This window comes from Phytophthora cinnamomi, assembly GCF_018691715.1.
Source record: "Phytophthora cinnamomi strain GKB4 chromosome Unknown Contig104, whole genome shotgun sequence".
NCBI classification, from domain to species: Eukaryota; Oomycota; class Peronosporomycetes; order Peronosporales; family Peronosporaceae; genus Phytophthora; species Phytophthora cinnamomi.
The window spans coordinates 1061673-1088711 of record NW_027151037.1 but is presented as its reverse complement, the minus strand read 5'-3'; the positions used below and the strand labels follow the sequence as shown (position 1 = coordinate 1088711).

General features: G+C 50.9%; 1 protein-coding gene across 1 annotated transcript; it reads left to right on the top strand.

The window, feature by feature from the left end:
- Nucleotides 1–19359: 19359 nt before the first annotated feature.
- IUM83_06117 (Transglutaminase elicitor M81C) lies at nucleotides 19360–20006 on the top strand (the record flags this gene model as incomplete). The annotated part of the gene is made up of 2 exons (XM_067930298.1): nucleotides 19360–19903; nucleotides 19996–20006. The coding sequence occupies 2 exons, from the start codon at nucleotides 19360–19362 to the stop codon at nucleotides 20004–20006; spliced, it is 555 nt and encodes a 184-aa protein (XP_067782821.1).
- Between the last annotated feature and the right edge of the window lie 7033 nt (nucleotides 20007–27039).

Below are 27039 nucleotides of genomic sequence, written 5' to 3'. Positions count from 1 at the left end.
CGTCAAGGCAATCGTACACGTATTTCCAGCAATAAGCAATCTGGGGTATGGGCAGCGTTGTGCTTTAGACAAGCTGCAGCTGTACCACGTAAAAATTAGTAAGTGTTCATATGTACATAATGGTACCTACTGTAAATTGCTGCACCAAGCTCCGATGCTTCGATTCCCACCGCTGCTTCTTGGCCATGTGTACGCAAATCGCCTTGCGTTCTGACAGCCCTTGGACTTTAATATTTGAAGTATTAGATGCACATGGAAATTAACATCAGCGTGCAAACCATATTATAACGGCTGTATACTATCCAAGGCACAGGATACCGTATCGTCCGTTCCATCTGTAATAGCACAATCGGATCGTAAGCTGGCTCGACGATAAATGGCAGCCATGCGGACTGCAGAGCTGCTCATTCTCCAATTCCCTCGTCCTTGAGCAGGTTGTTCCGGGCCCACCCCACAGCGAAGCTCTCGCTTTAACTGTCCCCAACAACCTAGTCTGAACCATGGTCTATTCGCCGAGCACCTACCTTGTCTCCGCCGCGGTCGCCGTCGTGGCGCTGCAGGTGCAGCAGACTTCCGCCACTTCGATCTACTACGACCCGTTCACGTCGGCCGACACTATTGACAAGATCACGGACAAGTTTCCTGCTCGTGGCGATCCTGTGGACGACCTGAACTGTGCCATCACGGTCCAGGTGGACCCGACGTTGCCGAACATCACCACCATCTCGTCGGTGCCCGTGCAATACCCGGATCTGCTGGGCAACTCGTCCGCGGCCCCGACCGAGCCGGTGTACACGAAGGTGGGCACGGTTGTGATGTCCGAGGACACCCCGGCCACCGACGCCAACCAGGACAGCTACATTGACTCGAACATGCCGGCAACGGGGGCCGCGCAAGAAAAAGTTGGAGTTAAGCAGCAGCCCAAGGACTGTGCCACCGGTTGGGAGGAGAGCAAGCCCGTCCGCAAGCTCCGCAACAGCGCCGTTGCCGGCTTTGCTCTCGACGAAAAGCTGCAGACTACGCGTCACCTCGAGGCTTCCACCAGCCAGGATATCGCCAGGCTTGAGGCTTTCTTTGGCACTAAGATGGAGATGACTCTGAAGGATCTACCGACTGTGGGTGTGCACACACCCTCGCCGTGGCCGGGTCCGTACTGGCCCACCTACCAGGACAGCATCAACGTTGTCTGGGAGGAGGGCCAACCGAGCGCTTCTGAGAAGTATGCCAAAGCTTTCGGCAAGGATGTCAAGACGTTCATGGACGCCGTGTCGAAGAAGAACGGCATCGACTCCCAGAGTGGTCGTAAGAAATGCACGAAGGACAGCGACTGCGCGGTCGCTTCGGGCGCCTCCTGTGCCATTCGCGATGGAAAGACCTCGGGCTACTGCATTCCGATGTGGTTCGGTATCTGCCACGCCTGGGCACCTGCCGCCATCACGGAGCACGAGCCGAACTGCCCCGTGACGCACAACGGCGTGACGTTCCAGCCGCTGGACATCAAGGCCCTGATCTCGAGCGTGTACGACGGCGCCAAGGTGGGCACTGTGTTCACGGGCGCACGTTTCAATGGTGGTGCTGACACCCCTGACGAATACGGTCGCCACTCGAATGCCGCCTACCGTGACCTGAATCCGGCCTACTTTCACGTTGCCGCAGCTAATCTGCTTGGTAAACTCAACACCACGTTCGTCGTGGACGTGTCCGCCAACGCGGAGGTCTGGAACCAGCCGGTGCGTGGTTTTAAGGTGTTCGAACAGACTGCCATGTCGCTCGAGGAGGGTGCTCAGACCTTCTACGGCCTCGAGTCGTACCCGTGGAACGCCGCTGCCAAGAGCCTCGTGTACGTCAAGTCTCGCCTTTCATGGATTGTTGAGACGTACACGGATGGTGGACTTGTTGCCTCGGGCGAGGTCAACCAGTACACTGCGGGCAAGTACTACCACTACCTGCTCGAGCTCGACGACGCCGGTGAGATTATTGGCGGTGAGTGGGTGTACGGCTCGGACGACGACCACCCGGACTTCTTGTGGCTTCCCAAGGGCAAGCCTGCTGCCACCGCTGTGACCAGCATCGGTCTGAGCTACGCTGACGTGAGCATGCTGCTGGAAAAGTCGGTTGCCTGCACTGGCTCAGGCACCTCGCCCTCCGGATCGGCTGGCTCGTCATCGTCCGAGAATGAAGTGTCTGTCGGCAACGCGGCGGCGTAGATGTTCTCCATCGCGTGATGCAGTGTTGGTGCAGTTGCGCTGCACATCTGCTTCTTTTCTACTTGGTTTCGTCAATCATCATAACATAATAGAAGTTTTGTCAAATGGTTGATCTTAGTATTTTACTACACGTACGTGTAAGGTAGTATTGAAACTCAGCACCTTGTCTGCAAACATCACAGTTCAGTGGTTTTTATTATTATTGAATGACGATGTATTAGTATATTTCTACTACTTCGAAGCACTCCGTAGTACTAATAGTTCGTAGTACAGTTTATGAGTCCAACGCCACCACACTGCATGGTTAAAACAGGTAGATTATTTATCGGGTCGTATACGGGTCGGGCTTGATGTCTAGGTCAGGCTTCTCAATACATGTACTGCATAACAGAACTCATAGTTCGCAGATATATCATAGTTCGCACCTCGGACTGACCAATCACAAATCGGCGCCATTATAAATAATTCCTTAAGTTTTACCTTTAACGGAAGGTTATAAATCATATTGCTTCAAAACCAGTTAATTACAGCGGGATCCCGCCAATTCGGCTTCATAATTGGATTTCGCGCCAAGCCACCACCTCACTTCACAGCCCCCAGCCACCAAACGTGCCCGCTAGCATGCATTGTACCAGAAGAAAGCGCACCACGGGCAATAGCTCAAAACCTAAACAAGTGAACCTAATTTTTGAGTGGTCTTTTTCTTGCAGGCGCGATCATACGATTTCGATGCGACTGGAGTGCGAATTATGAGTTCTGTTATGCGGTACTCAAATCTAGGTGCGTTTCGGCGTGATGTAGAGACAAAGAAACAGGATGGGCGACATCTGTGCGAAGAGGCCTCAGAGAGACCGTTTGCAACCGGAGCGAAGTGGAGGCCTGGAATGGTCGGCGCGTGGGCCGGAGTAGTTGCACTACGAAGTAGTTATTAACGTTAGTATAGTTACCTACTAACACAGAGGTTCTCTGACCCCCCCCCCCCTGCGAAGTTGTTATTATCTATTTACCGACGCCTTGCCCGCCATGAGCGAGGCGAAATTGGCGGTGCAAACGTGGAGCTCCCCTGCCGATGGGTTCTCACTGTACGTCAACCCTCCCGAAAAGCCTGACCTAAAAACATTAGGCCCGACCCGTATACGACCCGATAAATAGCTTACCTTAAAACGCATATCGGGTACAAGTCATTACTGTACGTATTTGCGACCAGTTAATAGGCTAACGCCATCAATCTATCGCAATTTACATTGTGGAAAAGAAACATTACGGAAACCTGTATCACGAACACCAGAGGAGATCGCTCTCGCTTGGGAATATTCTCTTTCGATTACAAGCCCCGTCAATTTGAGACTGCCTATGTTTCTAGGAAGAAGGATCGCCCGCTAAGTTGTTTTTCATGTCGTAATTATTGGTTATGCCGGAACGAAGGATAATTTGTGTCAAGAATCATCTCGCGAAGTGGATATATGAGCGCGCTAGTTCGTTGGTATTATCACTCGACAACTCTGATATACTTTTCCGGAATCAGCTAAAGGATTTCGCCAAATCCGAGTTTTTGAACTCGACACAGACAAGTACGGTGGTTGCAAGTCTGACCTGGAAAAAATAATTAATTCAAATTTTCTTCATTTTGTTTGAGGCGATTTGAGTCGTCGCCACACGCTTCAATTGTTTCTATCTCCGCAAAGTTAAGTTGACTGTTTTGCCAATGCGGCCCGACATTTGTTTCGTTTTACTCGGATTCCTCTTACTAACCACTATTAATAAGCGAAAAAATTTCAACAAAAAAAATACCCGGGGATGCATGTAACCGCTATCTCCGCAGAGTTTACAGCCGTTTGATCATGATGCTAGTTGGACCAGTGCCTACAAAGAGGAATACGACTACTCGTGTGAGCTTTGTTCTTCTTCTTCTGTAAGGGGCAATCGAGCACTCCTTGAGGCGCGGTCATAGTGCTGCAGACGCCCAAAAACTACATAGCGGGCCACATTAACGACAGTTTGTGGTATGAACACTGATTAATCGACTCCAATGTGTCTCAACTAGCGCCATTAAATTTCCTGTCCGCTCCGCACATATGTCTCCATTAGCCATAATTTACTTTATCCAGTTCAGACTTGCAACTACCATATCTCCATTTGCCAGAATTATGGCTCTGGCAGCTCGGGCGGATCGCGACAGACTACCAAACACTAAATAAGGGCCGTCTCCACCCCAGTAGTAGACTGGCCACTATTTGAGCATCCCACAGACTCGTCCGGACGACTTAGTAACGGCGCGTCCTCTGCTTCAGTCCCCCGCTGGTTAGTAGATCTTGGGTTGCCCCTTCGTCAAGTCGCAACTCCCTCCCGCCGTGATCCAGTACGCCGGTAATATGTGGTCTTGTTACAAGACTCTTGTATGCTGCTGCGCCTTGTGCCGGTCGCCTTGATCTCCTTCCCTGGGCGAAAAATCTTCTGCATCCTCCCCCTCACATAACAATATTATTGTGAGGAATTTTATCAAAAGTATCACTGTCGTGTTTTTGAGGGTTTTTGTAATTGGCCTTGAAAGTTGGTGATTTGTGAGGAGTCCAGTTTCTACGAAGCTGAGAAAACGAGCAAAAACAAAACGAACTCTGAAAGCATGTCTGACAGCAGCTACGGAGGCTGGATCCGATGGCCCCGGAGGCGACAGCTCGAGTGAAGAAGAAACCGCGCCTCCCGTGAGTGCAGTTGATGCTCCTCCTGTCCCTGAGGGCGGTCCCCTTCTTGAGGAGCTGAAGACGTAGCTGCTCACGTGCAGAAACTGGAAGCTGTTGATTGGTAACATTCTCATAAAGAAAATCTATGATCTTCTAGGAATGTTTTTAGAATGTTCTAGCTCGATTCAGAGGTCGCTGATTGGTCTATCGGATAGCTCAGGATTTTAGCTTTCTGAAACTACAAAAAAATAGTTTTTGATCGTCGGGTCTTGTTGCTTCTGGCGATCGGCCATAACTTCACTTCTACTTCGAATTTAGATGTGGTGGATAGCGCTAGAGGAAGCCAAGACGTCGCTCTTTCGCCTTGTGCTCGTCATTAAAAAAACTCAAAAACACGATAGCGATACTTTTGATAATATTCCTCTCCATCATATTATGTTCGTGCCTCGCCGTCGAGGCATCTCCCTGCGCGATGCCGTAGTAATCAGACAGCTGGAAGTCGACGGCTGAGCACGGAGCGTCATTGGTTCGTCCGCGTCCGTTGCCGAGCCGTGTCCTGCCAGGGTCTCAGCCAGGAGATCATGGGCCTCTACATCCTTGTCCGCACTAGAACATGGGGCGCCCGCATCTTCCGCCTTATTAAATAGCGCCCCCGAGAACGACGCCACTGCGGCGCTCCCCGTGACGGAGTCACCCCAACGCGACCAGGATCTTAGTTCAGTAGCTACGGTAGTACATGTGTACAGTACACTGTAGTACACGGTAATACACAGTTTAAAATGGTCAGTGTTTACTCAGTGTTTACGCGCTTGAATTCAGCAAGTTACGTATACATGCACCCTAGCTGGAACAGAAATTGAAGTCATCCTATGAAGGACTTATCACAATATTTGTTTGTGGCATGAGGCACCAGTCAGCAAAAGATCCATACAAATGTTAAGATAAGGAGGGGTTCACTTTTGGCCGATACAAAAACAAGATAAATACAAACTTCAAGTTACACTATAGTCCCGATTTTGATCGCTGGAGCTCACAGAATGAAAAGCTACTCGACGCACCGTGTTAATCACGTTATTAATACTGTAGTGCGAAGGTGAATGGGGTGCCTTCACAAGGCCCCGACAGCAAGGTTCCTCTCTCCATTACAATGTACACAAAATGGGCACCATCGCAGAATGGTACCGTCAAATCCCGAATATTTTCGTGGAAGGCATTTATCAACCAGTCAGCACGCCGAACTCCTCACCATAAATCGTAGACCGTGGCATATTCTGCATGAAATTTGATTAAAAAGTCGCAGCGACATTGGGTCCGTGAGCTCCGTCAGAAAAGCGCCCCTAATTATTAATATAGAATTGGCTTGACCAACCTGACCGAAAACTTGCCCCGGACGGTTAGGTTTGATAAATCCTTATACGACCGAAGCAACGCATTTCTACATGTAGTGCTTTCCTGCTACCTTAACACTGTAAATGTTCGAACTTCACGCTCCGTCTGTAAATTGCAATTTCTACTCCGTGACAGGTTCAGTGTTTTCTGTGATGCGTACGTAGACCGCGTGAAAACGACGCAGGAGTGAGGAACGCAAGCCAAACACTCAACTCGAACCCATTTCGTCTTGACAATGCACCTTCCACACTTGAAGGATGGAGACACCTTAAGCCGAGCCTGTCGTTGTCGCCTGTAAAATGTGCGGAAAGCTCCATACCAATAGGTACAGTAACATCTACGGTTGCTGAGATCCTCCCTGCTGACCCCGCCATCGACGCCAAATCGACTGTGAGCTGTTATGCTCCGATTTGTATGCTGCACATGTACAATGTACAGTAAGAGCCGCACATCGCATGTTGCTGTCCGAAAGGGACACTTGTCGTCTTGTCGTGAAGGGTTGTAATGTTGGATTTTTAATCTAGGATTTTACCTTTTCACAAATTAAGATTGGAAGTATTAATACATGCATCATATGTAGTTGCAGCAAGTCGAAGACCAGCCTATTATAACGAGGACAAGTTTGTATGTAGCATGCATAAGTCAACTAGGAACGTACTGTACAGGTATATGAATCAGTAACTGCTTACCGGATTCGAGTCGACCGAAGACTGAAAAAAAAAATAGTCCAGGGGGTGGGGGCACATCATAGACCGAGCTCGTATCACCATCGTATGTTATTTGGAAACGGCGCAGAAATACGTCTATCCATGATGACATACTTACTTTCCAATTGGGTTGTGCGCACGCAGGCGGCGTCGTCCCATATGTCCGTGGCATTACTGGGACGTAAGCTGGACTGCAAGCTGGATGCACCGTGGGTCAACTTGACCGTCAAGGCCGGAGGGCAAGGCTGGCTGGGAGCTCATTCTCCAATCTGCTCGTTCGCGGGAAGATTACTTACTGGTGGCCTCTACCGTCTCCACTAGCCGAACCAGTCTCCTTTCGCAACCATGGTCTACTCGCCCAGTACCTACCTCATCTCCGCCGTCGTGGCCGCTGTGGCGCTGCAGATGCAGCAGACGACCGCCACCTCGCTCTACTACACCCCGTTCACGGTCTCGGACACCACGGACAAGATCACGAACAAGTTCCCTGGGTACGGCGGTCGTGTTACCGAGCAGGACTGTCTCATTCAGGTTAAGATTGACCCGACACTGCCCAACATCACCACCATCCCGTCGGCCCCTGTGGAATATCCGGACCTGCTGGCTAACTTGACGACGGCTCCGGTTGAGCCTTTGTGCTCCAAGGTGGGCACGATCGAGCTGTCGGTGGAGACCCCCGCCGTCGACGCCGACCAGGACGCCTACGTCGGCAAGCCGGCGCTTTCTTCGCCGGTGATTGCGCCCACCAACAAGACCGGCATCGGTCACAGCGACTGCGCCACTGGATGGGAGGATACCCAGGCCACCCGCAAGCTACAGACCAAGCGCCAGCTTGAGGCCAATGCCAACCAGGACATCGCCAAGCTCGAGGCCTACTTCGGCACTAAGATGGAGTTGAACCTCCAGAAGCTCCCCACTGTGGGTGTGTACACGCCCTCGCCGTGGGCTGGCCCATACTGGCCTACGTACCAGGACAGCATTAACGTTGTCTGGAGCCAGGGACAGCCGAGTGCTTCTGAGAAGTACGCCAAGGCCTTCGGCAAGGACGTCAAGACGTTCATGGATGCCGTGTCGAAGGACAACGGTGTGGATTCGCAGAGCGGCCGCAAGAAGTGCACGTCTGACAACGACTGCACGGCTCTCGCCAATGGTAGCGGGTGTGCCATTCGTGACGGCGCTACTTCAGGTTACTGTATCCCGATGTGGTTCGGTATCTGCCACGCCTGGGCACCTGCCGCCATCCTGGAAGCGGAGCCGAACTGCCCCGTGACGCACAACGGCGTGACTTTCCAGCCGCTGGACATCAAGGCACTCATCTCGAGCGTGTACGACGGCGCTGGTGTAGGCACTGTGTTCACGGGTGCGCGCTTCAACGGCGGTACCGACTCGACCGATGAGTACGGTCGTCACTCCAACAACGCGTTCCGCGATCTCAACCCCGCCTACTTCCACATTGCCTCGGCTAACCTGCTCGGTAATCTCAAGGCGACGTTTGTTGTGGACGTGACGGCGGGTGCCGAGGTATGGAACCAGCCTGTGCGTGGTTTCAAGGTGTACGAGCAGACTTCCATGACGCCTAAGAAGGCTGCGCAGACCTTCTACGGTCTCCAAAAGTACCCGTGGAACGCCGCTGCCAAGAAAATTGTGTACGTTAAGTCTCGCCTTTCGTGGATTGTTGAGACGTACACGGACGGTGGACTTGTCGCTTCGGGCGAGATCAACAAGTACACGACGGGCAAGTACTACACGTACCTGCTTGAGCTGGATTCCGCTGGAAACATCATCGGCGGCGAGTGGGTCTACGACTCAGATGAGGACCACCCGGACTTCCTGTGGCTTCCCAAGGCCAAACCTGCTGCCAACACTGTGACAAGCGTTGGACTGAGCTACGCTGACGTGAGCATGTTGCTGAAGAAGTCGGCGGCTTGCACTGCTTAACCATTTCCTGTCAGCTCATTGACTCGGCCCTGGCGTCTTTTAGCTAAAGCTGATAGAAGCACAAGGTGTAGTAGCAAGGCTTTTAAGTCATCTTCAATTATGAATACTGGATATGACTTACCAATAAGTAAAAGGCGTTCTATCCATTGTAAATGTGGATTGAATCGAAATTCTGCACTAGTTAATGCACTTGTAGTTTATACTTCAGGATGATATAATGATAGGCGGGCCCGCTAACCATAGGTTCCATATGAAGTCTACACTACAGCGCAAAGGTTGCGGATCATTAAGGTCCACAGTGTCGGCTTCATTTGCTGGTGACAATTTAATGTACCCAATATTTTAAGCTATTTAACTTCTACTTCAATGTAGTAGCTCTTATTGTGGTTTGCAGATATTTTGTCGCTCGGATTTAGGGCTTAGATCGATCTCTGAGATAAAATAATTCAAAGACATAAAAATGCGAGACGGTAGTAAATTGACCTCCAGGCGTAGGTTAGTCGCACCACCTCTTCCTACTTAACATAACGGGCGCATCGTTGGTTCTCAGGACACCGAGGTAACGTCGCCGGCTACTGCTACTCCGGTACGGCTCTGTTGGACGTGTTTAACGGCTCGTTAGCTCCGTCTGCGAGTGCACAAGCGGCTCCTGCAACACTGCGCTTTCCGCTTCTCTGTGGCGCGAGCAGTTCCCCGCCATGTAAGACCACATGTTGATACAGACAGAACTCCCAGAAATGATTATCACCGTGGACTGAAAATCGTGTATCATTTATTAACAGTAGCAGATTATCATTTGATAGAATGTAGTGTGGACCACACATACAACGGAGCCAGAACCGACAGACGCGAACAGGAAAGAGAAGTGCAAGCCGTCGTAGCGAAGATGCCCACCAAGCCAAGAACTCTGCGCGAGGGCAACTTGACTGAGAGCGAGAAGTACCAGATAGCGGAGAAACGTAAGCGAGAGCCTAAAATGACGCAGGTTGAGTTCGCAAAGTGGGCGAAAACAAAGTTTAACCTAGCCAAGGCGCCAGTACAGGCAACCATCTCCAATATTTTACGCGCTTACAAGGACAAACCGGCTCCAACTACATCTGCTACCCGCAAAAGGAACCGTGCTGGCACTTACCCTGAGCTTGATGACGCTCTAGCTCTGTGGGTGCACTCCAAACAGGCAAACAACATACCCATAACGGACGAGCTCATACAAGCCAAAGGCCGGCAGCTTTTCGACGCTCTGAAGGAACGTGGGCTAGCTACAAAGGACTTGTCCTTCTCTGCTGGGTGGCTAGGAGCCTTCAAGAAACGACACGACTTCAAGCATATCCGACTACATGGCGAGGCAGCTAGTGCCGCCAGTGAGGTAGCAGGAGCGTTCTTGGCTCGAGTTCAGCCGAAGCTGGACCAGTACTCACCGGATGATGTGTTTAACTTTGATGAATCTGGCCTTTTTTACAGAAGTGCACCTCGCTATACAGTTGGAGTGCCAGATCGAGCTGCACGTGGCGTCAAGCAAGACAAAGCACGGGTTACGGTGGGTTTGGCGACGAACATGACGGGTTCGAGCATGCTCGAACCGTTATTCATTGGCCATGCAAAGAAGCCTCGTGCGTTCAAGAAAAAATCGGCTCAAGAGCTGGGCTTCTTACACTATTATGCCAACAAAAATGCGTGGATGGCTACTATTATATTTCGCCACTGGATTCAGAAACTTAATGTGGTAATGGCTCGCCAAGACCGTAAGATTTTGTTACTAATCGACAACGCTCCGTCGCACATTGATGTCCAGCTTACCCATGTCGAGGTGGTTTTTCTGCCTCCTAACGCGACGGCTGTGTTGCAGCCATTAGATGGGGGAATCATTGCCTGTTTTAAAGCTCACTATTAGCGCTTTCATCTCATGCACGCACTGGAAGTAGCTGACCAGCAACAGAAGAACTGGTTTAAGGTTGACATTCTGACAGCAATGAAGCGGGTTGCGACGGCGTGGAGCGAGGTTTCTACCGATTCTGTGGCAAACTGTTGGCGAAAATGTGGTTACTCCTGCAACTTTTCTACTAGCTCGAGCGTGTATCCGTTAAGTGTAAAGCGCTCCATGGCTGATTCCGTTGCTGACATCCAGGCTGCTGTCAACGCTCTCAACCTGACCAATACTGTCTCAAATGATGATATTCTCAACCCAACGGGTGAAAACGAAGTGCATTTTGCCTACTCTGATGATGCAGTGTTAGATTTAGTGATGCCAAGCCCAGAGAATGCTGATGAGGAAGCAGAAGAAGTGACCAACGCACCTGATTCTCTACTGGAAGGCGCTCCAAGCGATGCAGAGTTTGCTGCAGCTGCCAGTGTCGTCATGCGTAGGCTGTCGAGTGAAAACGAGACGACGTGTGCTGTAAGTATGACGAAAAGCTTCTTAAGCAAATGGATCTTCGAGCATAACCTGAAGAAGCTCGCAAACAAGAAGCAAGAGCTGATCACTTCGCACTTCAAACCGGTCTAAGCTCTTAATAATCGTCTGCGGGGATGATCAATTATTAGCTTAAAGAGAGAATATCAACTAGTATACAAATGCACTGTTTGTGAAAACGGTGGATCCCAGATTTGAAGATTATTATCACTTATTGCGCCATATCAAGTGATAGAGAATCATTTCTGGGAGTTCTGTCTGTACTACGCTACCATTTTACTTTAGGAAAAGCGTTTCGTATGAACCACTGTAGCTCCTCTAAATAAAATGTAGGGTGGGCTTTCACGTATTTTCGAACTCGGGTAACCACGGCACTCGGCCAACGCGACGAGCGGTTAGTTCGATCTCCTTCATCAACCATCGGTCAAAAACAACTTGTACCAACGTTGCAGTGTTCGCACGTTAGGCCAAAATATATCGCTAACATACTGCATACAAATTCCATACACATGCATAAGAAAAACAGCTCGTCAACGGTAGTCGGGAGAGTACATGCTGCACTTGTGCACGATGAAGGTTTTCGGAAACTGCGGTGCTTCGACAGATCGGCAGCGCGATCTGCCGACCACTCGTCAAGTGTCCAGATGTAAGTGCCCAATTGCATATTATATATATATAAAGCACGGCATTATAATCCGTACACAGCCATCGCGATTTAAAATAAATCGGCCCGAATTGCGTTTTTGGATCGGCAATTCGACCACAGATAGCGTAAATCGATATCGATATCGAGGCTAGTGAAAATAACTTGGTCGAGTTAGTGGCCATCTGTTTTTATATCGGGCGCCAGATATTATAACTCGGGCAAAACACTAGGTGAAAACGACAAACGCATTGCAAAGCATAATACATGTGACCCGTTACATGTTCAAACGAGTATGTTTTAGCGTTGTAGATGTGGTAAACATTACGCGGTTGCCAATAGGATTGGGTGCAGGGTACGCAATAGAAGAGAGTACACTCAGTTTTTCCGATAATGCAAATTTCAGTCTTTCTAAATAGCCAGGCCTCTCAAAATTAGGCAGAAATACCTACCTACCTAATTTGACATCGATTAGGTAGTTCTTAAGTAGTTCGATCAAAATCCAAATTAGGCATCCAGGTGGTATACTTTATTCAAGTGAATTGTAGTTCGATACAAATGGCTCAACATCCAAGTTAGGCATTCAGGTGGTATATTTTATTCAAGTGCATTATCTACGTGGACTCCTAGCGCTAGATCAAAAAGAAGTACTGCAGCGACTGGAGTTGGCCTTCCATTGCATAGTTGGTTAGAGCTGTTCTCTGCGGGTTCTTGACTTGCTTCAAGACGCTGAACTCACTCTCAACTGAGTGAGTGCCGGGCGATATCGCCGCCACTCCAGCGACGAATGCGAACAGTAACGTGTAATTGCCTTCGCAGTCCCTTCACACACTACCTAATTTTGAGAGGCCTGTAAATAGCGGACCCGATTGTCACTTATATTAAAATAACACACCCAAAATACAATGTCCCTTACTATTTCAAATCGCATGGCGTGCTCAACGAACCTGGGATAATTAAACGAAATTAGTATAATTATTGTCCAGTAGTACTGTAATCAAAAATAGCACATTTTATCTACAAATTGTCTAAAATTTATAGTATTGTGAAAACCGGTGATTTTATCACTCCGTATAGCTCTGTAAATCAGGGCTGTGAGCAAAAACGATACGTGGTAATTTGTACTCAATAGGAAGTTAATGTGGGTACTAATCTGAGTAAGTCGGCTAAAATAGGAGTTGGGAACTGGGCTCTAAAGCCATCTTGTCAGAACAGAGTGGTGAGGGAGAGAGACAGCGAAGACTCGACGTATGCCACATAATTATTTCGATGGAGAGCTGTGGTACTGCACTATTAGTGGCGCCTTGACGTGGCTTTGCGTAGAGATTAGTATCAGGGCGCAACGTTCTAATATCGAAAGCAGCTAGCGCGGCTACGATGCGCTCTTCCGCTCTCGGGCAGAGGTCATCAAAGCTGCCCTCTGGGTCGAAGCGAAACTCCGCTTCCTCGACACGGACGCTTGTTCTGCTCGTCCTGTTGATTCCTCCTATTTTGAATGATATCTTGGCTAGTGTTTGCATAGCCGCTTGCTCGGTGGATTTATTTGTGCGGACTTCCTCGGAATGCCGAGGTTGGAGCTGACATTTCAGCCTATTTAGAGACCAAATCGATTCCGACTCTAAAATAGCTTTGACGCGATGCTGCATAAGACCGATTATAATTAGGGGTACCCAATTATAAATAAGGGATAGATCGAAATAAATAAGGGTTACCGTCTCTAAATGAGGCACTAAATCAGCCGATTTACTATCCGATTAGACATTCTGAGTGCTTTTCACAATAACATCAGCTTATATATTGTTCGTCTGTATATATATCAAGCGTTCCTTACTCATGCAGATTTTATACTAGACTTGAGTATAAGAACATGCCTGGCTATTTATCCGTTATAGAACGCGGTCAAATTGAACCCTGTTTTGTAATCTGATGTTATAGGTGATGATACCTAATAAGGGGTGCTGCAAAGAGGCATGGGATACTTGGTATGTGGGATTGATGCCACGCTCGCCCTGAGTGCTACCAGCGTTAACCGCAAAAAATAAAGACAAATGGCTGTACAAATGCAGCACTTCACATCGACTATTGTAAGTACTCAATACGATTGATTAAATGGTTAATATCGTATCCCATTGAGATAAATTGGAGTCGATTAACTATATAATATATTATAGTATTACTACAAGATATTCTGGATTTGGTAATCGTTATATTGATTAGAGAACTGTATGATAGATTTCGGGGCTTTTTGGTGGGGGTTGGTTCTGCGAAACTCCAGAAATAGACTATCCGCTTGTATTTTTATCCGTAAAATATTTGCAAATTATCCGAATTTTCGTTGCTCCAACTTTTCCATTACAGTAATGTGATAAGACTTTCGGTGTACTTCGCAGGTCCACAGTACTTCATGTGCAGGTTGTGCTATGACCGCCGTCACGGATAGTATCACAGGATATGAGTTCCGGAGGCGGATATACTTTAGTGCGCGTCTTCGGGGGTACCTAGCTTCTAAACGGTAACAATTTTCAACACAAACTCAACTTAAAACAACGGGCGTGCTAAGGTTTCGTAGCAGTGTGTTCGCACAAACGCATCAGAGGCACCCACTGCATCACTGTGTTCTTTGATATGGTCCACCATCTTGATTTGAATTGCCTGTAGAGCAGACTGGAGTGAACAATACCGAAGAGGTTGGAAGCTTGTCCCGCTTGGCGACGAGGCTCATAATTAAGGCATGTATTCACCGTGACACAGATAATCATAATTGGGATTTTTTCATTGCAACAACATTACTTAAACTAAAGCGGCACGTTCGTCTATCTGATTCATTAGAAGCGCGACACATATCGGCTTTCTTATATATTAAATATACCTGGAGAATTAATCGCGTCTATCTTATAAAATGGTGCATGCGAGCATGCGGTACGACGACTTTGCGGCAGAAAAACCTGGCCCAGAGCCGCGAAGTTCTCTTCGAGATCAGTACTTGGCTGAGACTGCTAGGCATCTGCACAATGGACAGCGCGCACGAGAGCGTGAGGAAGACGACCTAGCACCACGCCACAATGCATGATCGTTGTTGTCGGCTGATGCATTTACTAATGTCGTGGTATCCAACCGTTGTCGACGGTACACATCAGACGACTGAAATTTAAGTGTTGTTGGATTTCGATGACGGGGACAGCGGTTTCGTGAGAGGCACCGCCGCGGCGGGGAGTATCGGGATTCAGCCATCGACAACAATATTGGATTGCGACTTTGGAGATGCTCGAGCTCCACGCATCATCCGAACTGTACTTACAACCTGCGTGACTGGTTTAACATGTTCTGTGATGTGTGTACGATATCCGCGTCAAAGGCCGTAGGATTTCCTTCATAATCAAGACAGCGAAGCACAAGGCTGCGAATCAACACCGACGATTTCTTCTTTGGTACATCTCACGGCTTTCGACCTGCAAATACATGTACGTACATGAACATGTAATGCAGGTCTCAACTGCGTGAACGTAGATTATGCTCGTGAAGCTCCATACCACCAAATCCAATTGAGACGGGACCCAAGTGTAGGGCTGATCACTGTGTCGACGCCAATTGAGTATACGGACGTTCTATGCACATCACGCATGTTGCTGTTCGAAGGGGAGTACGTTTTGCTGTCTGGTCGTCTTCCCAAGATCTATTTTCCCACAAGCCGGAGCCAGCAGTTGCTGGAGGATTGTCGTGCGTAATAGCAAGCTGAGGGTGAGGGCGCCAACTCGGGTATGATGAAAATTTACACGCATCTGTGCGGGATAAATGGCAAGCAGCTTGCTCGAGTCGACTGTAAAAATCCCCATGGTCTGCGGAGGCTGAGGGAGTACGCGCCGTTGCAGATCATAAACTGTATTCATCGTATTATCACCAGATGTTAAGTGGAAATTGCGTAAAGAAGTGCTCGTATACTTAAATTGCCTTGGGCGTTGTGTTCACGCTATAGGAGTGATCCGTATGTCCGCGGCATCGTCCGGGCGCCGTGCGATTTCAAAGCTCTGCTCGTCATGCGCAATTGGGAGGCACGTGGGAGGGCAAGCTGGGCTGGTAGCGTGGCTGGCAAACCACCGCGTGGTCACCGCATTCCTAAATCTGCTCGTCCGCGAGAAGATTACCTACTGGTCGACGCCGCAGCCCAGCTCTAGCTTCTTCCGTCTCCGCTAACAAGCCAGTCTCCTTTCGCAACCATGGTCTACTCGCCCAGTACCTACCTCATCTCCGCCGTCGTGGCCGCCGTGGCGCTGCAGATGCAGCAAACGGCCGCCTCCTCGCTCTACTACACCCCGTTCACGGTCTCGGACACCACAGACGAGATCACGAACAAGTTCCCTGGGTACGGCGGTCATGTTACCGAGCAGGACTGTCTCATTCAGGTTGAGATTGACCCGACGCTGCCCAACATCACCACCATCGCGCCGGTGCCTGTCACGTACCCGGACCTGCTGGCCAACTTGACGACGGCCCCGGCCGTCCCTGTCTACTCCAAGGTGGGCTCTGCTATCTTGAAGGACGACACTCCGTCCACCGAGGCCGGGCAGGACTCGTACATTGCCGCGAACATCCCCTCGACGGACGGTAAGATCGGCAAGGGTGGCGTGAACGAGCAGCCCAAGGACTGCGCCACTGGGTGGGAGGTCACCAAGGCCACCCGCAAGCTGCAGACGAAGCGCCAGCTCGAGGCCAATGCCAACCAGGACATCGCCAAACTCGAGGCCTACTTCGGCACTAAGATGGAGATGAACCTCAAGAAGCTCCCCACTGTGGGTGTGCACACGCCCTCGCCGTGGGCTGGCCCATACTGGCCCACGTACCAGGACAGCATCAACGTTCAATGGAGCCAGGGCCAGCCGAGCGCAGCCGAAAAGTATGCCAAGGCCTTCGGCAAGGACGTCAAGACGTTCATGGACACCGTGTCGAAGAAGAACGGCATCGACTCGCAGAGCGGCCGCAAGAAGTGCACCACGGACAACGACTGCTCGACCCTCACGGATGGTAGCTCGTGCTCTATCCGCACGGGCAAGACCTCTGGCTACTGCATTCCGACGTGGTTCGGTATCTGCCACGCGTGGTCGCCGGCCGCCATCCTTGAGGCGGAGCCGAACTGCCCCGTGACCTACAACGGCGTGACGTTCCAGCCCATGGACCTGAAGGCGCTTGTCTCTCTCGTCTACGATGGTGCTCGTGTGGCTACGGTTTTCACTGGCGCACGTTTCAACGGCGGCACGGACAACACTGACGAGTACGGTCGCCACTCGAACAACGCCTACCGTGATCTGAACCCGGCCTACTTCCACATTGCTTCCGCCAACATCCTTGGCAAGCTTAACTCGACGTTCGTCGCGGATGTGACGGCCGGTGCCGAGGTGTGGAACCAGCCCGTGCGTGGTTTCAAGGTGTACGAGCAGACTGCCATGACTCTAGAGGAGGGAGCCCAGACCTTTTACGGCCTCGAGGCGTACCCGTGGAACGCCGCTGCCAAGAGCCTCGTGTATGTTAAGTCTCGTCTTTCATGGATCTACGAGACCTACACGGACGGTGGCCTCGTGTCTTCGGGCCAGATTAACAACTTCACCACTGGACAGTACTACTACTACCTGTTGGAGCTCGACGACGCTGGAAACATCATCGGCGGCGAGTGGGTGTACGGCTCGGACGACGACCACCCTGACTTCCTGTGGCTGCCCAAGGCCAAGCCTGCTGCCAACACGGTGACGAGCGTTGGTCTGAGCTACGCCGACGTGAGCATGCTGCTGAAGAAGGCTGTGGCATGCACTGCCTAGGCATCTGGTTTGGTTTCCCAGCTCGATAGCTGTCGGAGAAGTTCCTACATCGTAGGATCAAGAAATTAAAAGCATGCCTTGTTTGTGCGCCGCTGGGGGTATGACAATTATCGTTAAAATTGCAACTAGGCGTCACGTGTCACATACATGTACCGGTACTACAGCATTATATCTAGTGCTTTCACGAAGGCAGTTCCTAGGACCTTAAACACTACAAGTTCTGAGTACTGAAGAGGAGTCTGTGTGATGCTCTTTGAGCGCACGGACAACAAAAATCCTGCCATTAATACAGTGTGTTTAGCGATACATAGCTCGACGCAACTGCGCCACAGGGGACTGACTGCCACAGTCGCTTATTTGCGCCGGAATACTCCGCAAGAAGAAGTAAAGTTGTGTGTCGCGTATCATGCCAAGAGCATGCCACCGTTCCACATGCGAGCTCACCGGTAGCCGCGGATGACTTACCATGCTCGCTCAAAAGAGTCAGCTTTGCAAAAAGCGTCATCATTGCCATCGAAATGACTCCTCACAACGATTGTGAACCACCCCGGCACAGCTTGAACATGTTCAAACGCTGAGGCGATGGCAACTCTATGTGTTCAACTTGTACAGCTCAGGTTGTTCACTGAGCAATGCTCAGGGTGTACGCAACACATGTGCGTGTACATATACTCCGCCGTGTTTCACGCGCAAATAGACCCGCCGGCCACAGGAACCTCCTTGTAATAGCGTCCCCGCATCGGTGGGAAACGAATCAAAGGCTACAAATCCAATTTGAAGGTGAATGGAGTCTTCGGGAGCGAGCGATTGAGCTGTTGGCAGCACCTTTACTTTGCCTAGGCTTGGATGTGTGGGCTTTCCTGCGCGCTACCTTTAGCGCGCCGTGCACAACTTTAATAAACGTCGTAACACTGCGTTAGCGACATCGCGGACGAAGCAGGCAGCATTAAAACGAGGAGACATTCCCAGATTTTGATACATTTGCGTGCATATGTTTCCAGTCTAAAGAGCTCTATAACGGGCCATTTTCTTTCGTTTACACTATGCATGCTCGCACCGCGTGTTGCATTTCGGTGAGACCTGCGCCCTTCGTCTGTTCGAGCGGGCGCTTCTTCTACGGGATCCGGGCGATCCCGATGCTTTGGTGCTCGCTAGCCTTGAAGCCTCGTTACAAATGGACACGGTTTCTTCGTTGATACTTGTCCAGGATGGTGTGCAAAGGGCTGCACCCTGAGGCCTTCCAGCGTGTACGTGCGGTAGTAATTGCACTCAAGCACGCTTGATGTGCAACCCATGGTGGCCATGCAGCTTCTCATTCCTAAATCTGCTCGCTTGCGAGAAGATTACCTTACAGCTTTCGCTCCCGCTCCACCATGGTCTACTCGCCCAGCACGTACCTTGTTTCCGCCGCCGTGGCCGTCGTGGCGCTGCAGATGCAGCAAACGACTGCCACCTCGCTGTTCTACGACCCGTTCACGTCGGCCAATACCATTGACGCGATCAGTGGCAAATTCCCAGCTCGCGGTGCTGCGGTGCCCGACAAGGACTGTGCCATCACGGTGCAGGTTGACCCGACGATGCCGGACATCACCACTATCTCGATGGCGCCTGCGGAGTACCCGGACCTGCTGGCCAACCTGACCACGGCTCCGACCGAGCCGGTGTCTACGAAGGTGGGCAAGGCTGTGCTGTCCAAGCCTGCTCCGGCCACTAACGCTGAGCAGGAGGGCTACCTCGGCAAGGCCACGCCTAAGGGCAAGGAAGGTAATACGACGCCTTCTACCGGCACGAGCACGCCTGCTACCAAGACGGGCACGTCTTCGGTGACTGCAGCTCCAACCGAGACGGGAACGTCTACGGTGACCGCTGCTCCCGTGAAGAAAGGAACGACTACTGGCAAGACCGGCATTGTCACCCCTGCGCCCAAGTCGGACTCAGTGCAGGGTGAGGCTGACTCCAAGCCCAAGGACTGCGCCACCGGTTGGGAGCAGAGCACGCCAACCACCCGCAAGCTGCGTGAAAGCGCTGTGTCCGGCCGCGAACTCGAGGAAAAGCTGCAAACCAAGCGTCAGCTCGAAGCGAGCGCCAACAAGGACATTGCCAAGCTCGAGGCATACTTCGGTATGCCCATGGAGATGACTCTCAAGAACCTCCCCACCGAGGGCGTCCACACGCCTTCGCCGTGGCCGGGTCCGTACTGGCCCACGTACCAGGATGGCATTAACGTCCAGTGGAGCCAGGGCGAGGCCAGCCCGGCTGAGAAGTACGCGACGGCGTTCGGTCTGGATCCGACGGACTTCATGAACAAGGTGTCCAAGGACAACGGTATTGACTCGATGAGCAAACGCCGTCAGTGCTCGTCGGACAGCGACTGCGCTTCTCTTAACGACGGCAGTGCCTGTGGTATTCGTGCCGGTGCTTCCTCAGGCTACTGCATCCCTTCCTGGTACGGCATTTGCCACGCCTGGACGCCCGCCTCCATGCTCGAGGCCGAGCCGAACTGCCCCGTCACCCACAATGGTGTAACGTTCCACCCCATGGACCTCAAGGCCCTGATCTCGGACATCTACGACGGTGCCAACGTGGCCACCGTGTTTACAGGCACCCGTTTTAATGGTGGCGCTGACGCTCCCGACGAGTACGGTCGCCACTCGAGTGCCGCGTACCGTGACTTGAACCCCGCATACTTCCACATCGCCGCGGCCAACCTGCTTGGCAAGCTCAACGCCACTTTCATCGCTGATGTCGAGGCTGGCTCGCAGGTGTGGAACCAGCCTGTGCGTGGTTTCAAGGTGTACGAGCAGACGGAGTTGACGCTGGAGGAGGCGGCCCAGACATTCTACGGCCTCGAAAAGTACCCGTGGAACGCCGCTGCCAAGAGCATCATGTACGTCAAGACACGCCTGTCGTGGATCTTCGAGACCTACACGGACGGCGGCCTTGTTTCCTCGGGCCAGGTTGACTCGTTTACCACGGGCGCCTACTACTACTACCTGCTGGAGATGGACGACAACGGAAACATCATCGGCGGCGAGTGGGTCTACGATTCGGACAACGACCACCCGGATTTCCTTTGGTTCCCGAAGTCTAAGCCCGCTGCAGACACGGTGACCAGAGTCGGTCTAAGCTACGCTGACGTGAGCATGCTGCTGGCCAAGTCGGTCGCGTGTTCTGACTCGTCCTCGTCCTCTAGTTCTACCGGCTCTAAGGGTTCTGCGCCCGCGTCCGCTTCACCTTCCACTGCTGCTTCGACCTCGAGCCCCGGTTCTGCTGCTACGGGCTCGACCAATTCCAACACGGGCAGCGCGACTGCGGAGACCCCTGCCCCGGAGAACCTCGCTACGCAGGCTCCGGCTGCTACCACCACGAGCGCCGGCCCGTCGACGCCCTCGACGAACCAGGGCGGAAGCCAGCAAGGGCAAGGCAACCAGGCTGGAAGCCATACCCAGGGCACAAACAACAACGGAGACCGCCACCACCACCACCACCACGAGCAGCAGCAGCAGCAACAACAACAACACCAGCCAGAGGGGCCGGAGCACCCGCGTCAGTCGTGGTACCAGCAGTTCTTCCACTGGAACTAAGCTCGAATGGAGCTAAACACTGTACCGAAAACCACGAGTTCACCGCAACGCACGGCCTCAATGCAACACGTAAAAACTGTCAGGTTTTCGGCAAAAACGGTGCAGAGATCAGTTATGTGGGGTTGACACAACGTCTTTATCTTAATATTTGTATGGAAAAGGCTAACCATTTCTTCAAATCTGCAAGTTCTGCGATGACCCGTCACGTTTAGTTTTTACGCCTTAAAAACTTAGAATTTGCTAACAAATTATATAGGATGGGAACTTTTTACAAGCGTTGCAATGAATCCGTGGTTTACGGTACGTTACAGGTTCGATGTCCAATCAGGCAGGTATTTTACCGTAATCTTCTCCGAATGGTCAACAACTCGACAACACGCACGCACGCCCAGATAAAATAATGCTGAAAAAGGATATCATTCTTATTGTTTATCATAAATCAATTATCGATTCTTGTTCGACGGCGTTAGACTATGGTCTGGTTGTTAGTTGACGGGTCGCCCCGTAAAATTCACCGTCCCGCAAGTCGTCCCGTAGTAAGTATCGTAAAATACCACGCAAATATAAATTATGTCCTTCGTAATAAATTACGATGTTAGTATTGTATCTATAATAATAAATTATATATATTATAAATTACGAAATTAGTCTTGTCTATAACGCAATGGGTTACAGAACCTGTCATCGTCGATTTATCTGCCACACTGGAGCAATCTACGAATTTATCGGGCAAAATCTATCGAGCGTACTCACCAGTGTGGTAAAAATCGCCAAAACAACAAGCTGCAACGTCGTTTCTGACGTTAGTTTAGCTCCATGACGTCAAAATGAGCATGTATCCGAATTCTGATGCTTTCCTGCTTCCAAGTCATTCCTCAATTACTAGTCATAGTTGTGCATGTACCTACTGCAGACTGCCAGCGGTAGATTAGATTATTTTTGCGTCTAAAGCGTACCAATGCGCAATCATCGATCGTAGAGAGACGCCGCACCTTCGGCGACATCCGGGGAGTCAATCCTATAGGCATTGTGTTCTGCAATCTGGACGTTTCATGTAAACAAGTAAACTATCTGTGAAAATTAATTTTAAGATCCTGAGATGAATATTTATTTGACATGAAATATAAGCGAATGTATACCACAGTCAAGTCAAATCGACTGTACTGGACCGGTACGTGTAGATGCAGCAGCAGCGGAGCTGGAGCATCAGGTGCATTGTACTAACCGTCAACCACTAACAACGTTTTGGACAGACATTAAATCAATCTCTGCATGATCCATGGATTGCTATAATAATCCAACAAAATCTGTTGGTGAGGTCATGCTGGTATGTACTGCAATGAATCCACGTGGAAACAAGGCGAGAATCTAACTCGGGCATTGAAAGTCCAACCATTTGGGTGTTGAATTCCGTGACATTCGCGAAGAATAGCGCCGTTACCGATACAAACGAATTATTTAATAGGATCATCATGCCAGTTACATATGACATAGCGCCTTGTACGGACCCATATGCACGCCCTTAGATATCCCTGGTTTGTTAAGGACTACCATTGCTACAAGCTATGGAGTACCGGTTTCAGGAGTAGACACAATGCTATCTCGAGTGTGACTGTGTTAGCAGTGATTTTGATTAAAGAAAAGAGAAAAATCCTGTATTGTAAAGGAATAGATACAACATTCTTTGTCTGGAGAACTTTCTGTATACCATTGCCTAGCAGATCGAACTTGCAGATATCTAAAGGCTCCTGCTGCTAGACGTATTCTAGATCAAATAAAAGCACTACTGCAGCCTCGAATTTAGCTACTGTTGCGTGCCAAGCTAAAAATTACAATCCAGAGGTGTTCCGGGCGAAGTTATTGTGAGGAAGCGCACGTTTATCACTTCCCACGTCACGGAACCACAGTGTAATAAATATACTGTACTAGGAATTCGCTAAAGACAGCTAGCTTCGGGGTATATTAACACACGTAAACGCTAACTGGATTCTACCAGTTTGGCGATAATGACATTCTGACATCACCCGTTATCACTGAGGACCACCGTGTTACATGAATTAAGACTCTCAATCCAAGCGGAAAGGCATTTGGCCCGCTTGTCATCGCTGTTTCTGCTTGAAAGCAATCCAGCAACGGCGATTCTAATAGCACGGCAATGACGTGAAATAGCTGCCAACTCCCAAAGTAGTTAAAGCGACTTTAATCAGATTACCATCACTCTTGAGACAGAGGAAGGGGTGAATGGATCCGGGGTGATTCATTTGATATCTACTTCTGATCACTCGCTCCTGCAAGACAGGTAGCTTAGAGCGATTCAGCGAGCCCAAAAACGTCTCTTAAGCCTTCATATTCACGAAACTACGCGCGTTCTTCTATCTGTGACACCAAAACCTCTTTAAGAAATCGCATTTTTAATACCTAAAGTCATGTCAAATTAGAGCCGCTTTATCGGGATTCACCAACTCCAGGCCATGGACATCCAGACGCTGGACTCGAGAAAAGGCCCAGCGAGAACAGCAACAAAGCTCGTCATGACTGCAGGACCGCCGCGTGGAGGCAACACTGCACACCGATGGATGATCAGACTGAAGTCTCGAACAACGAAAACGTTAATTTATGTCAAGATTCGGGTGTCGGCAGAGAGCGTTTTCGCACATGCCATCCATAAAAGCAGCTCTAAAAATTCGAGCCGTATGTAGCTGTCAATTGGCGCTATCGTCTTGCTCTCCGAGTTACCAGCACGGGTTCAATTTGACTTGCTCATCGAGTTACACAACAAGACGGAAAAATAACCTAGTACATGCCCCCCCCCCCCCCCCCCCCCCGTCCCCCTCTACTGTACATGCACAGTGGTGGTGGTGGTGGTGGGCAGACTATTCTACTAACTTTTAAGTGTACTCAAGTACAAGATGTCTGGTAAGTCCTAAATCAGGATATCAGCGCCGGTGTCTTCAAAGAGCCTGGTGGCCTTACGTGGCTCACCCCTTGGCGAAGTGACTCATGGAGGGGCGGACGCATCTAAGCAGAGAAGGAGCCGCGTACCCCGGATCATTGTGTGCGGCCTCCGCCGCTCGCGTTTGGCCAGCGCACGTAAGTGCCGCCCTGCTGCTTTACTGAATTCGCGTACGCTGCTCTCTTGGGATACTTGTCCGCCTTGGTGTACCTCCCGGTTCTGTTGTACCCAGCGTGGCACTTTACAGATCCTACTAGTACATAGGATCCGCCATAGACGCTTCCAGTACTGTACATTGCTCTGCCATCCTATTAATAAGAGTGTGTTTGCTAGGCAGCTGGAGATGGAGGTGGTCGCAGTGAGAACGCGTCTCGTGTTCGCTACACTGCTGGAGCTGAATACCAAAACTAGCCAATCATACGTTACTGAGTTGTGCGCGTACAGAGTCGTGGACATGCGGCTGCATACGCGACTCATGGCGCTGCGCCTGAGCAAGCTGCAACAGGCGCCCCCAATGCCCCCCCCCCCCTCCCCACTCCTTCTCCCTTGACTTACCCGTAGTAGCTGACAGTGGGTGGTTTAGAACTCTTCTACTCACGCTACAAACATCGTTGCAAGTTACCAGGCATGTTTTCGTGAAACGAAGATTACTCTCGCTTGATGCTGTACTACAGTCAGCTGCCTAGCCAGACAAAATCTAGATTTCACCCTTGTGAGGGTGACGTAGAATTCACCTGCAAGGAGCGCTGCAGCATGCACGATACGTGGCGCGTCCATTTCAGCCATCGCACCCCAACCGTATCCGTCTCCACCTTCAGAAGGTGGAGACGGAAACGGCGAATAGCTCCAGTTGTGTTGTTGTAATGTGCGTTATTTTGACCAATGACAATAGTTTTTTGCTTTCGGGGCCTCCAACTGCGTAGAGAACACGCTCTAAATGGCACAACTCGGCGTCCGAAAAAATACTTGTACATGTATGTACAGTGCTGTACCCGAAAATAGTCGGCTCAAAAAATCCGTCACCGATTGATAAAGATTGTGCATCAAGATCGTGGATCGTCACCCCGGCACAGCACGAGCGGCCGTGTGCGGTCTTCCGTTCGTGGGCATGTAATGGGCTTGGGCGCTCAGCATATTATAGAGTGCAGCTTAGCTTACTGCACAAACAACACCTACAGCACATGCGCGCTGCACGGTCTTCCGGGCCTGGACGCCCAGCATAGAGTGCACCTACCGGTACATGCACGTTGTTGCGCGGAACAATGTGGTGCGCGTGAACGTCCCACCAACAACTGGACTGCAATTTTGACCAATCTCCCCCGCCACCTCGGGTTTGGAATTGTTGAACGCATATCAAAGCGGTGACCTGTACTTGAACACGAACGGCGGTGGTGCACTGTACCTTTGCGCGGGGCCGTACACGTGTAGTAACTTGCTACAGTACATGTAGCTCTTTGGTCATTTTACTGTCGACCGTCGAAGAGGCAGTGCACGAGCATATTTATCACGTCTCGATCAAGCCAGGGTCGCAGTCCTGCTTCGGAACTTCCGAATCGGAAGCACGTTTCGCCTCAACGTATGGTAGGGTGCAGATCTGCTCTCCGTGCGGGGCTCCCCCGTGGCCAAAGTTTGGCCCAAACTGCCGGAGCACCATCCTGTGCTTTTCCTTGTGCAAGACTTTCCAACGGCTCTCGCCGCGAATCATGAACTCATTGATGGAAACCTTGTGTCTTGCTGTTCTCTGGTTACAAATGGACATGATTACTTCGCGGCTGTCAGCCATGGATGGGACAAACTGCCGTACGAACGCAACTGTTAGCCTTTCTTGCCCAGTGCTGCACTTGTACTGTACCAGAGCCGTAGACAGGAGCAACATCTGAGCTCGCAGAGCATGGGGTCCTGGCAACAACTCATTCCTCAATCGGCTCGCTTGCGAGGAGATTACTGCGCCAACCTCGGCAAACCTCCACCTTCTCGACTATGGTCTTCTCGCCGAGCACCTACCTCGTCTCTGCTGTTGTGGCCGTCGTGGCGCTGCAGATGCAGCAAACGACTGCCACCTCGCTGTTCTACGACCCGTTCACGTCAGCCGACACCATTGACAAGATCAGTGGCAAGTTCCCGGCTCGCGGTGATCCGGTGACCAACAAGGACTGTGCCATCACGGTGCAGGTTGACCCGACGATGCCTAACATCACTACTATCTCGACCGCTCCCGTGGAGTACCCGGACCTGCTGGCCAACCTGACCACGGCTCCGACCGAGCCGGTGTACACGAAGGTGGGCACGGTTGTCATGTCCGCGAACGTTCCGGCCGTCGGTGCCAACCAGGACGGCTATATCGACCCAAACATGCCGGCTACGGGAGCACAGCAAGAGGTGAAGACTGGTGTCAAGCAGGCCCCCAAGGACTGCGCCACCGGCTGGGAGCAGAGCAAGCCGACCACCCGCAAGCTACATGATAGCGCTGTGTCCGGCCACGAGTTCAAGGAGAAGATTCTGACCAAGCGTCGTCTTGAGGCCAACACCAACCAAGACATCGCCAAGCTGGAGGCCTACTTCGGCACCAAGATGGAGATGAACCTCAAGAACCTCCCGACTCTGGGCGTCCACACGCCGTCGCCCTGGCCGGGTCCGTACTGGCCCACGTACCAGGACAGCGTCAACGTGGTCTGGGATGATGGCCAGCCGAGTGCCTCCGAAAAGTACGCTAAGGCCTT